The sequence below is a fragment of the Fundulus heteroclitus genome, chromosome 22 (assembly GCF_011125445.2).
Source record: "Fundulus heteroclitus isolate FHET01 chromosome 22, MU-UCD_Fhet_4.1, whole genome shotgun sequence".
NCBI lineage: Eukaryota > Metazoa > Chordata > Actinopteri > Cyprinodontiformes > Fundulidae > Fundulus > Fundulus heteroclitus.
The window spans coordinates 28,971,115-28,984,786 of record NC_046382.1 but is presented as its reverse complement, the minus strand read 5'-3'; the positions used below and the strand labels follow the sequence as shown (position 1 = coordinate 28,984,786).

Genomic DNA, 13,672 nt, shown 5'->3' with positions numbered 1-13,672 from the left:
CCGCCATATTGTGAGTGGAATTTTATTTATATGTACATTTAATAGTAAACAAATAAACGAATAATAGTTATAGGATACCACAATACTTCGACAAACAACAATTGGTCTGAAATTAGAAAATATAACCTATTTTGTGTTGTTAAAAATTTTCACATTTTATCTGTCTATTGTTAATAAAATTGTTCAACTGTTTAAAAGACGCACGTTAATTTTGACGAAAAACAAAAAACAAAACTAATAAATATATAATTTGGATTACATTTTTTCAGCTTAGGATCAGTAACAGAATGGAAATGTGCCTTTCAAGCACACTGGGGTTTGTCTTCAGGTTACCTTCTGATTTTAAATTGATTTTATATTGAGTCGTATTGTTAATTATTTAAATTACTTAAAATGACTTGAACATACACTTCAGCCATGTTTATTTTTAAACATGGCTGAAGTTTAAAAATAAACAAACCCCAAACCCCCCTCTCTTTAAGATGAATTTGCCACTCAAAATATGGCCGACGGGCTAACGCGTCGAGGCGACCGTTTAAAATCTACGGCGGACGTTGTAAGTGTTGCACTGCGTTCCCGGTAGAGGGCGCTGTGGCCAACAGCCAGACAACAGTCATACAACAGCTGGCGGTTAGCAGGCGCCTAGGAGCGGGACCCTTGAAACTGTAAACACTTTACCGTCTGTTGTTGGCAGCCATTCGAGAGGATTTAAGCTGTTTATCGTGCTTAGTCAGACAGAAGTCAAAAGCTCACTTGCTTTAAAAGCGTTCAGTAATAACAGTTCAGTGCCTGGATTTGGTTCGTTGCCTCAAACTAACGAATTATTATTGCGATGTAACTGAACTCCTTACAATGCTCTCCATAGTATGGACTCTGGTTGCTTAAGAAGCAAAGAAAAGCAGCAGTAAAGCGGACAAAATGCCTCCCAAGAGGCAGCAGCCGAAGCCGACCGGAGCCAACGTCTCCAGCTCGTTGGACCTGGAGTCGGAGGACATCAGCCTGGAGACCACCGTGCCGACCACCGAGGACGTGTCTTCGTCCGATGAGCAACGCAACGGCTCCCAGAAGGTGACCCGGCAGCTGATCGAGAGGAAGGAGCTGCTGCACACCGTGCAGCTGCTGAAAATAGAGCTTTCTCAGAAGACCCTCACCATAGACAACATGAAGGCTGACCACATGTCTAAGGTACCTGCTTGGACAGCCTCCTGTCATTTCTTTACATTTTCCTTACAAACTGCCAGATTTTCTTGGTATGTTCTTAAAGTAGTCTCGATGGCTTCGTGGTACTCATCCTGTTTTAAAGGGGGGCATATCACTCTTTTAAGTTCTCCCTTTTCACATTTAAATCATCCAGTTATGGTCTATATAAAGTGGAAATGCGAGGCGTTGGTCTGAATTCCTTGTTGTTGTTGCCCCACAGCTCCTCTTTTACCCCTTTTTCTGAGGGGCGTCTGAGAGTGACTCGTTTTGGCGCCGTCTCTTTAAATCTAAAGGAGGCACTAAACACCACGCCCCCCTCTGGGTCCACTCCACCCAATTCGGAACATTTTTGCAGAATTGAATGACTTTTGTTGGTCCATTGTCACTCAACAGACTAAACATTTCAATTTATTGTATCTTCAACGTCCTTTAGCTTGGACTGCAGAATCACAGTGAAAAATAAAAATGGCGGATTCACATCATGGTTTCAGCTGGAAGGGACGTAACTGTTTTAAACACGTAAACGGAAATTGAGAAAACTGATTGATTGTATTCTGGTTGCATTCTGGTTTATTGAGTCCACAACACAAACTTGGAGGCGGGCAACGTCAACAACCAGAACCACGACACGGTGGCGACCAGAACAGGGGGAAGCAGAACAGACGGTCTGACAAAGAGAAAAGGGAGACTGGCAGGTTAAGTGGGGGAGAGAACAGGTGAGAGAAATGAGAAGGAATGAGCCGAAGGAGAGGGAGCGCGACGAGGAGGCAGGTACGCAATGGAGAAACAAAAGAACTCAGTAGCTAAACTAAAGGCAGGCAGGAAACAGGCGATCCAGCAGAAACCAGAACAACTCCTCAAAAAACGTAACAAACTAAAGCCAGGAACAAGAACCTACAGACAATGCTAAAGTGAAAGAACACAATCATCATCAGCAACATCAATAAAACTGGACGCATTACACATGTCATTCAGATAATACGACAGGCCAGATATAAGGAGAAAAGAAAAAAAACAGGATGCTCAAAATTATAAAATCCCCAAAACAATCCCAGAGCTGTGTTTTAAAAACAGGGAGGAAGTCAAAACCAAGTGCAGAGACAGGCCTGGATTTAAGGTGTGGTTCGGACGTACCGGGATGATGAGGAGTGAAGCGGTCAGCGCTCCTGATGCCTACCAGGATAGAAGATCCGACGGGCGTTACTGCCGCTTTTCAAAAGAAAGTCGCTGGTAAACTGGACTGCCTTGCTATTAGCATGCACTTATTTCAGGTTCAAGCACTTTTCAGTGACTAGGCGACTCAAGGAGCTGCACACGAGCGAAGCAAAAAAAAAAAAAAAAAAAAAACCTTATCGCCGCTCGGTGCTGAAATGTGTCTGGACGTGTGCCCTGATCAGAACCCTGTTGCCTTTCAGGTCGAGGAACTGGAGGAGAGACTGAACGACGCGCTGCACCAGAAGCAGGTGCTGGCCCTCAAGCTGGACAGCCAGCTGAAGCTGGCGCAAGAGGAGAACAGGTGATGTGTTTTCTTTGAAGGAGGACATGCCTCTGCTGCTGTAAAGGGAAACAAAAAACAAGCGGCGTGGGAGCGAGTCGACTAACGAGTCTCTGCGCAACGACGCCTCGCAGATGTTTTTCTCTCCGCATACAGATCCAAAAAGCGTAGCATTTGTTCGTGCGCATGGAGAAAACCGGCCGAAGCCCGCGTACGACTGGAGAGAGGGTCGGAGTATACGTGACCCTAAGTGCGCGGCGTCAGAACGCCTTGTGTTAGAGCGGCCCAGTCAAAGCCCACAGCTTAACCCAGCTGGCAAACCTGCGGCAAGGCTCTATGGCGTGACTCTCCTTCTACTTCCTGGTTATGCACGACTTTCCTTTGTTAGACGTCACTGTGTTTACCAGAGGTAAAACGGAGCGCACCTAGACCCGAACACATTTTAAAGAAGGAAATAAAGCCTCGGCGTCTGTTCCTTGGTTTCTCTCATCCCCTGGCTCATTAGCTGGCATATTAATCACACTGCAAAAAGGGAACTAAAAGTAAATAACATCCTCTTGAAATTGGTGCGTTTCTCCTTTATTTGAGCCGGTAAATAAGATTACCTGCGAATGGATCGAGTGTTTTGACCCAAAAAATTAGATAATTAGACATACTGTGCTTTCAATAAGATGATGGAGATGAATTGTTCCTCATTAAGTGCAAAAAGTGCTCCTTCCATTGGCAGATCATCTTATTTAGCTGCTCAAATCAAGGACAAATACACTCATTTCAAGAAGGTCTTACTTACTTTTTGTTCCCTTTTTGCAGTAGAACGCTAAATGTGAAAGTATAAAACTTTTGTTTGGTGCGTTTTCTTGTTTGATCGCGTTTTAGTTTTCGCACACTGCAAAAAAAACAAAGAAAAAAAGAACGTTAGAAAGGAGGGTGAAGCAGCTAAGCACCGGTGTTATCTGTACCGCCATCAGGAAACAGCAGGCGCTGCGCAAGCAGGAGATGGAGACCATCCTGCTCCGGCAGCAGCAGCTGGAGGAGACGAACCGGCAGCTGTGTGACAAGGCAGGGGAGCTGCGGCGCTCTCTCCGGGACCTGGACATCCCCCAGGACCGCTACGAGGAGCTGCGCGGCGTGCCCGACGACAAAGTCAGCATCCAGGAATACGTGGCCGTGAGTGCGTCGCCGCTCCCCCACACCCCCCGCGTCCGGGTTCTCCCGTCTTCTAGCCGGACCTTCGAGGGAGACGGTAGAACGTCTGACGGGGGTGACGCTTGCCTTTTTTTCCTCGTTCCTCCAGATGCGCTTCTACGAGGCCGTAACGCCGCTCCGCGCTCAGCTGACTCAGCTCGGCGAGCAGAAGAGCTTTCTGACCGAGGAGCTGGACGCGCACAGAGGCAAGATGAAGCTGCTGACGGAGGTAAGGCCTCCACCACGCCCCCGTGTCACTGCACCGTAAAAACAACTCATCTCCATCATCTTATTTCAAGTGCAGCATGTCTAATTATCTTATTTTAGGGGTCAGGATGCTCCTTCCATTGGCAGATCATCTTACTCACCTGTCCAAATCCTGGATTTGGACAGGTAAATGCACTCATTTCAAGAAAAATGTACAGTGAAATGGTAATATGCCACATAAAGCGGACGTGCCACCGGGGCGAACCGAAGCAGACAGCTGCAGCCATGCAAGCACGGATGCCACTGATAAGATAATAAAAAATGCGGTTAAGTAGGGCTGGACAACCTAGAAAAACAAGCGTATCGATAAAATAGAAATCACATTGATCGATATCCGTGATTATCAACAAATTCAGAATATATATTTTCAGTGCAGCCCTGGCCATATTATGCTGTTGCTTAGTAACTTATTTTTAAATACAGAACACACAAACACAGAATTTAAACTAAACCCCTTATTTAACCAACTTTTTTACCATAACTGCAAGTTAAAAATAAAAACTAACTCTTTTAGAGGGTTAGTGACAGAGTGATTCTGGGTCTGCGTTTGTGATTGGTTGGGAGGATTTAATGACTGTAATATTAACCTGCATGGCTAGAATGCAGAAGGAAGGAAAACTTTTATTCAATTGAACTTTTTATTGACTCTTTTTTTCTATCATCGATATATAATATGATATGATTGTTATTGAATTATCGTCCAGCTCTACGGTTAAATAGGTTCATTCACAGGCTGCAACTAGCGTAACGTCTGAGACACTCTGAGCCAATCAGAGTGGCTTAAACGCCTCAGAGCTGAACTTTTAATTAAGACACTTTCATTAAAAAAAACTCCACAATCGTACAACAGGCTTCAAAAAAATAAAAAAAAATAAAAGAGTTGTGCAGCTTTAGTATATAAATGTTGTTTGTTGTTTTTACAAGGGATCTGACCTGCGCCTAGCAGGTCATGGTGACCTACCAGGCTGAGGCTGAGGCTCCAAGAAAGAATCAGTCTTTTTTTTTTCTCTCTCTCTCTCTCTTTGAGAATCCGCACAAGCCCGCCGGCTCGTTATTTTTTTTTCTTGCCGCCGATGTTAAATAACCGCCTCTGTAGAACGGCCATAAAAGCTTTGGCAGCACATCCAGCGATATCATCGGCATGCGTGTCTGCAGAGCTACGAGGAGGAGAGGCGGCGGCGCGCCGAGCTGGAGCTGAGGAGCCAGAGGCTGACGCTGGAGCTGGCCGACACCCGGCAGCACATCCAAGAGGGCGACTATCGCCGTGACAACTACCCACACATCAAGAGGTCCTCCAAATCTAGCTTTCTTTTTTTTCCTTCAAATCAGACCTAAGCTCTCGAGTGTTAAGTAAAAAACTATCAAGTCCCCTGGGAAAAGGTTACAGAGCTTCACGCTGCTAATGTAATCTTATATTTTACTGGTTTAAAGCTTCAAATCTTTGAAAGATTATGTTCATTTTAAGTCATTCAAGTAGAATCCGCAGAATATACCGTCAAATTTGCTGCTTCGGGACTTTTTTTTTTTGCCATGTAGGGATATGCATGTTTCACGCACACCTGCTTTGAGTTTTGTCCTCTTGATCATGTTTTAGCTGACGTTGAAAAGCTGCGTCTGTCGTGTTCCACTTCACTCCACAGGGAGCGCGACGACCTGGAAACGGAGCTGAAGGAGTTGAGGAGGAGGTTTGAGACGGTGGACTTGTCTCACGCAGCGGTGACCAGAGAAAGGGACACGCTCAGCAACGAGGTGCTTCTCACAAACCTGCCTACGGCTTTGTTCTGAAGTCTGCATACATAAGATGTAATGTATGACCTGTGCCCAAGCTCTGACTGTTGAGCTGCTGTAAGGGTAAAGTAGAAACATTTAATGTAGATGTTGCTGCAGATCGTTAGCAGCATCTAGACATCGGCCAGGAAGTTAGCCCCTTGGTCACTCTTCCAAATGCGCAATGACCATGAATTTATCAGCAAATAGTTACAAAGTGGCTTAAGGAGAACAGAGGCTGTGTTTTGGAAGGGCCTGAGAAGGTGTGTGTGTGAAGCAGGCAGCCCACAAAACTCACTCAGCTGCTGCAGGTCTGTCTGGAAGAATGCGCCAAAAATTAAGGAAGGCTGTTGAGGCGCTGATGGAGAATGTTTGACCCATTTCACAGAGTTTAAAGGCCAGATACTGAGGGAAGGTAAGTACACTTCTAAACAGTGGGGGTTCTAGACCAAATTTGGCAGGGTGGCCAGGGTGGGGCTAGTGTTTTTTCACAGAACAAAAGATTGGGGGGAAAAAAACTAAACAGGTCAACATTTCATTGTTTAATATATTAAGTAAACCAAAGAGCCAATTGTGGCTCTGGAACTGCAGGTTGCAGACCCCTGATCTTTTCTCAGTACAGCAGGAGCTTAATGTGAAACAGCTTATTTTTTGTTATTTTTTTATATTTGTTTTTTAATTATTTTGTTATTTTATTATTGGGTAAAAACATAAACGAAAAAAAAAATACAACTGATCCAAATGATGGTATCTTTGTCAGCATTTATCATCCTAAGAAAATTAATATCATGTTTTTAGTACAGGGGCCATAACAGGGGCCAGGAACAGTTCTACAGGGACAGAGGCCCTTCTTGGCCCCTGTCCAGAACCGCCCCTGCTTCTAAATTTGAAGAAAGTAAAAAAAAAAAAAACTGAATGTCTCATTATTTTTTGTATTCTAGCAAATACTACTCATTTCAATATACCCAGTTGACCTAAAAAAAACCTTTGTTTTAAACTTTATGTTAAACTTTGACCGTTGGTGGAGTAGAAAGTCAGGAGTAAATTCAAATTGTCTGTGAAACGTAGTGAACTTGTCATGTGATCCTTCAGTCCTAGAAGAGAAAAGCTCCAATGCATCACGGAAAGCCCAAAAATGGATATGTTGTGTTTATTATGAGGAGTGTGTGTCAACTTTACATCCAAAACGACACGCTTAAATGTGTGATTTTCTCCTGGTCGCTTTCTCCAACGAACGTGTTTGTATTGCCCACCAGGTGGCGACGTTGCAGCAGTCAGTGACTCTCCTGCAGAAGGACAAGGAGTACCTGCACAGACACAACATGGAGCTGGGCGTCCGCTGTGCACATCAAGAAGATCGCATAGATAGACTACAGGTCCCAACCGTTCATCAGCCGTTCATCTTCTGTACAAGGCGCTCAGGCGCTGGACGGAGTCACATGATGCGCTCTTACTTCCTGTTTTTTTCTTTCTTTCAGGTCCAACTGGAAGATGCGAAGAAGGCCAGAGAGAATACCTATGAAAAATATGTAGCGTCCAGGTCAGCTTCTCCTCCTTCACATCAGTCACAGAAAGCTCCTTTTCCAGTTCTTTCTGGTGTGAAACAGAAAAATATTCCACTTATTAATACAGGACCAAAACAAAAACAACCCTGGAAGGTAACCTCTACAGAACTTGAAGTGTGTTTTCTGATCATATATTGTCCTTATCCCTCCCCCACAGGGACTACTATAAGTCAGAGTACGAGAACAAGCTCAGAGAAGAGTTGGAGAACATTCGGCTGAAAACCAGCCAGGAGATAGAGAACCTGCAGAGAACCTCCAGAGAGATGTATGAGAGGGAGAACAGGTACCAGTCGGGTTTTACTTCAACACATACAAAATATCTGTCGCTGTTTATCATTTAGATACCAGATGAGGTCAGACATTTTCACTTGGACAATGTACACTGCTCAGAAAACTGAAGGGAACACTAAAACAACACAATGTAACTTCAAGTCAGTCACACTAGTGTGAAATCAAACCGTCCCCTAAAGAAGCAACACTGACTGACAATCAGTTTCACTGCTGTTGTTCAGATGGAATAGACACCAGGTGGAAACTAGAGGCAGTTAGCAAGATCCCCCAATAAAGGAGAGGTTCTGCAGGTGGTGACCACAGACCACCTCTCAGTTCCTCTGATTTCTGCCTGATGTTTTGGTCACTTTTGAATGCTGCCGGTGCTTTCCCTCTAGTGGTAGCATGAGACGGAGTCTACAACCCACCAAGTGGCTCAGGTAGTGCAGCTCCTCCAGGATGGCACATCAATGCCAGCTGTGAGAAGAAGGTTTGCTGTCTGTCAGCGTAGTGTCCAGAGCATGGAGGAGCTACCAGGAGACAGACCAGTCAATCAGGAGACATGGAGGAGGCCAACCACACTGCAGCAGGACCGCTACCTCTGCCTTTGTGCAAGGAGGAAGAGGAGGAGCACTGCTAGAGCCCAGCAGAATGACCTCCAGCAGGCCACAGATGTGCCTGTGTCTGCTCAGACGATCAGAAACAGACTCCATGAGGGAGGTATGAGGGCCTGACCTCCACAGGTGGGGTTATGCTTACAGCCCAACACCATGCAGGACGTTTGGCATTTGCCAGAGAACACCAAGATCGGCAGATTCACCATTGGTGCCCTGAGCTCTTCACACTGCAAAAACTGATCTAAAAATAAGTAAAATGTTCTTCAAATGTGTGTTTTTATCCTTGATTTCAGCCGGTAAATAAGATTATCTGCCAATCGAATGAGTATTTTGACCTCTAAAATAAGTTATTAGATAAACTGCACTTGAAATAAGATGATGGAGATGATTTGTTCCTGTTTTAAGAGCAAAACTCTTATTCAATTGGCAGATCATCTTATTTACCTCCTCAAATCAAGGAAAAATACACTAATTTAAAGAACAATTAACTTATTTTTAGTTCCGTTTTTGCAGTGCACAGGTGAAAGCAGGTTCACATTGAGCACATGTGGCAGACATGACAGAGTCCACCTGTAGTCTGTTTTTCCACTTTATTTTGGAATGTGGCTCCAAATCCAGACCTCCATGGATTAATAAATGTGATTTCCATTGATCATTTTTGTACCATTTTGGTGTCAGCACATTCAGCTATGTAGAGAATGAAGTATTTAGTAGGAATATTTCATTCATTCAGATTTAGGATGTCATTTTAGTGTTCCCTTTCATTTTTTGAGCAGGGTATCTTAGACTTGTAGACAGATGTCATTGTAATTGCTCGCTTGAATGTTATAATTTACCTACTTACTGAGTGACAGCTGTACAACCGGCGTGCCATCCTTCTTGAACGCTTACACGTTTATCTTGACGAATTGTGACGCCGCTCGTAAAAGTGGCGGTCGGCACCTATCGCCGGATTTGAACGTGCATGAGGGGTTTATCTGTTTTGTGGGTTTGTGTTTTGGAGGAATTTGCGTGAGGCCAGAGACAACGCCGTTCTGGAGAGAGACAGAGCTGTCGTCGCCGAAAGAGACACCCAGTCAAGATACGACCAACTGCTGGAACAGTGAGTTTTGTCACTCATCAGCCACACGCACGAGCCACGCACGCAGGTACTGTACATCCGAGGTATGCGGGACAGTCACTGAACCGCAGGGGAGATGCAACACGCTGGATCCACTTGCTGCATTTTTTGTTTTTTTTGTTTTGTGTTTTTCCAGCCGTCGTGGCATCCAACTCTGCTGCTCATTCTGGTTTTTCTGTGTACTTATTACATCTCCTTAAAGTCCCAACGTCGCAGAAAGACGTTTTCATTTTAGGAGTCGGTTGTCCCAGCATCACGTTAGGCTACATGGGATGATAATTGTCAACAGATCAGTTAGTTTCAGCTAACGGCTCAGTCAGGAAGAAAGATGTTTATTTCCACCGAGCTTTCGGTGTTGCACAGCAAAAGAGGAATAAAGGGATCTCTGCATGTCTGAGGAATCGGCGTTAACTAAAAATAACGGCAGGATCATTAACACCTCCACTAGAATGGGGGAGATATTAACACAATATAATCAGCAGTTAAAAAGTCAAGAATTAAATGTGTTACTTATCAGCAAATATCTAGTCACTAGTGATTAATTAAAAGAAACAAAACAAACTATGCCTTTTCAAAGAGAAATGCATTAACACTCAAAACGCAGCTAATTAACTGATAAAAAGCCCAAGAATTACCTGGAGCCTGGTGTTTTCCTACAAAAGCCCTAGTAAAGGGGTTTTAACGGCCTGTTTGTGGCCCTACTGCCCGACAGGAATTAGAGTGAAAGGCTGATCGCTGAGGTCTTCTCGGGGATACCTTAGTGATCAACCAACCTGTGGCGGAACCAGACAAATGGCCGCCACAAGAACAAAACCGAGCTCTTCAACTTCAGGTCTGAGTCGTGCCGCTCCATCCCTCAAAGAACCGATCCGCGGTCTTTAAGGAAGCACGGTTCCGGCCCGTCTCTCGGTTTGGCTGACCGTCAGGTCTCGCCGCAGCAGCCCTCTGAATCGGCCTGGGGTCGTTCCAGGGACGGAAGGCAGCGGACGTTCCTCCGGACACAAGTCGTTGGACTGATGGACGGTCCCTTTTGGGTCATGCTGGGACAAAAAAAAAATATTTTCTAGTTTTGTCGTCACAGTGCATGGAGGAATGAGGCTATTCCATGGAAATTGCACAAAGTCGACCCAAGTGCACCAAGCGCTCAGCTTCACCCTCGTCGTCTGGGTGGGAAACGGTTGACCGGAGCAGCATCACCTCATTTCAGGCCCGGATCAATCAGGTGGACGTGTCCCACTCCTTCCATTTAGCTTTAAGGAGGTTTTCTTTGGCCATCAGAAGAACTCCTCCAAGCAACCTAGAACTTTAGCCATAATCATTTATTGTCTTGTTATGGCCGCCATCTCCACCTTCAGTCATCCCCCTGTAATCTAGAGCATGTCATCACTTCAGTGAATAAAACACAGCAGTCACATTCAGTGTTTAACGGACAAATAACTATTAAATTTATGGTGAAAAATAATTTTTATTATAATTTTTCCAGTTTGATCTAAAATATACTTTTACACGGACCGTAACAGCCTGGAGAGACTGTGTAGTCTTCATGTTTCTGCCGATTTTTAACAGCAGGACTTGACTGCAAACGGCTTCATTGAGAATTTTTTGTTCAGTTGTATTCCTGATCCAGCAATTTTAATTCATTCGTTGTTCAGTTCAGTTCAATTTTATTTATATATAACCAATTCACAACACACGTCATCTCAAGGCACTTTACAAAGTTCTTGGTTCTGCGCGTCGCGGTTCTGTCTGAGAAAGGTGAGTTTGATTCAGCTCTGCCACAAGCAAAAGATGCAGGGCAGCAAAACGTCCTGTTGGGTTAAATTTATTCAATAACTTTTTATTTTTCCCCCCTAAATAATCCTAAAAAGGAAAGAATTTTTAAAGAATTTTTTAATTATTAAAGTATGTCTGATTCTGAATTTAGCTTTCGAGGATTTAAATCAAAGCATTGTCAGTCACGTTATCCCTTTCAGACATTTACTAAGCAACTGCATTCAGGTTGGGTAACCTAGTTGTGAAAGCAGGAAAGTCCCTTGAAGCAGCAGTAAAACTGTAGCTAAAGTTTTATTAAGACTGCTTGATTCGTGAGTCAGGTGAATTATAAGGCATTGAGACAATAATGTACTAAGTTAACTTAAGCTAGCGAGGATTTAGTTCTGTGCTGGAACCAGTTTTCCAGGCAGGGAGCTCATTTTCTGTGGAAACGTGAAGAACTCGTTTAACATTATGTGTCTGTTGGAAACGGCTTAGGCAACTGTCCCCGGAGTACAAGAGGAATGGCTAAACAAAGCCAGATCAGAAAGTGTCTGTTAGAGCAAGAAAGAGGAAAAAGTCGAGTCAGATCCAGTAACTGCGCTCAGTTCTGACTCCTATTATTTATTTTTTCTACTACTGACAGCAAAGACAATTCACGTGATTGAAGTGGTGTGTCATGTTGTGCGGCCTTAGCAACGTTTGACTTCTGTTACGGGAAGTGAAGAGTTTGCACCTGTAGGCAACTGAGGTCAACCGGCTCAATCAGTTGAGAACGTCCCCATTTGTCTCTCCAAATACTTCCCGATCCCTGCCAGTAAATCATCAAGGCGATGACATGTCGCCGCTTCGGCCGTCACAAACCGCTGTTCTCAAATCGTCTGCGTCGCTTGCTAAATCTGTTCATATTCGGCCCAAATCCCCGTCGTAGAACCCCTCCAGCCTGTTCCGGCTGTCCCTAGGAGTCGGCCCCAGTCCGTTACCGGTGAGTGGGGCGGGCGCGGCAGTACAGAGGCGGCTGTGGTTTTCTGTCTCTCTCTCTCTAAAGATCCCATGAAGACGTCGTTGGGACTGAGACACCAGGAGGTCAGAAGGAAGTCAGAGACACCGGGCACCCCCAAAAATCCTCACTCTCGTGAGCCGCTTGCTGACAGCAAAACAGGAGGCGGGATCCTTTTGAAACTTTCTAGGGGGTTTGTTCTGCAAAGAAAAGAGAAGTAAACGCCAGCTCTTTAGCTATTTCCCTAGTAATTAGTGTCTATCACGGCTCCGGGCAACAATTTCCCCGTCAGCAGAGCGTCTGAACGTCCCTCTGGCTCACAGCGGTGTTGGAAGCTTCAAATCTTGGACAACCGTTGCAACAGACATTATGGGAACCCACCAAAATATTGGAAGCTTGGGTTGTCAGGCTACGTCTGGACCATTGATTTAATTTGACTTCATATTTCAATGGGTCACGAGGTACACCCAGCGCCTGGCAGAAATAATTCACCACCGCATTCAACATAACAGGGGGAAATCTGTATGTAGATGTAGGTACATCTGGTCTGGCGTTCTGTTAGCTGTGACATCATCCAGAGAAGACGGCTCACCCACTACTACCATCTAATGTAGAACAGATTACTGGATCAATGTGTGCTTCTGTGCTTTTTTGTCTCTCTTGTTGTGTCTCTGTTCTGTCTTCTGTAACTCCAGTCGGTCGAGGCAGATGACCGTTCATACTGAGCCTGGTTCTGCCGGAGGTTTTCCTTCCCGCTAATGGGTGGTTTTCCTCTCCACTGTCACTTCATGCTTGCTCAGTATGAGGGATTGCTGCAAAGCCATGGACAATGCAGATGACTCTTCCTGTGGCTCTACGCTTCTCCAGGAGTGAATGCTGCTTGTCGGGACTTTGACGCAATCAACTGGTTCCCTTGTATAGGACATTGTTGATCAATCTGTATAATATGATTCAATTTAACTTTGTAAAGTGCCTCGAGATGACATGTTTCATGAATTGCCGCTATATAAATAAATTTGAATTGAATTGAATTGAAAAACGATGCCCGTCTTTTTTGCATTTATAAAAAACTGGTGGAGCTCCAACGACAGCTCCAAACATGCAGTCAGAGATCGGCTGGTATATTGTCTTTAAAGTAAACAAATTAATTAGAAACTATGCACTCTGTCATAAATCCCCCAGTAAGAAGCATGGCGTTTGCAGTTGCACTGTGGATAAGTCAGAGCGTTCTGAACGCGCCTGAACGCACTGCAGATACGCAGATACAGCAGCGGTAGTGGTGTCCCTGCCCTGGGTTACTACTGCATACCAGCCATTTGTCTAAATCCACACCACCAGCTGTTGGCGTTTCCATGCACGCAGACGCACAAACTCCGCTCTCCCTTGCACTCTCTCCGCTTGCGATCGACATTCTTTCTCCGCGTCGCATCGCAT

At 44.8% G+C, this 13,672-nt stretch overlaps 1 protein-coding gene across 1 annotated transcript in view; it reads left to right on the top strand.

Moving 5' to 3' along the window:
- The first annotated feature begins 327 nt into the window (after positions 1 to 327).
- The window catches only part of pibf1 (progesterone immunomodulatory binding factor 1), a 30,531-nt gene continuing 17,186 nt past the window's right edge, over positions 328 to 13,672 (top strand). Inside the window, exons 1-10 of the mRNA XM_036126528.1 lie at positions 328 to 1,185; positions 2,616 to 2,716; positions 3,664 to 3,862; positions 3,990 to 4,109; positions 5,303 to 5,436; positions 5,788 to 5,896; positions 7,171 to 7,290; positions 7,393 to 7,454; positions 7,637 to 7,762; positions 9,370 to 9,468. Of these exons, the coding sequence (XP_035982421.1) occupies positions 919 to 1,185; positions 2,616 to 2,716; positions 3,664 to 3,862; positions 3,990 to 4,109; positions 5,303 to 5,436; positions 5,788 to 5,896; positions 7,171 to 7,290; positions 7,393 to 7,454; positions 7,637 to 7,762; positions 9,370 to 9,468 (1,337 nt within the window). The 5' untranslated portion in view covers positions 328 to 918. The remainder of the gene's footprint in view (positions 1,186 to 2,615; positions 2,717 to 3,663; positions 3,863 to 3,989; positions 4,110 to 5,302; positions 5,437 to 5,787; positions 5,897 to 7,170; positions 7,291 to 7,392; positions 7,455 to 7,636; positions 7,763 to 9,369; positions 9,469 to 13,672) is intronic.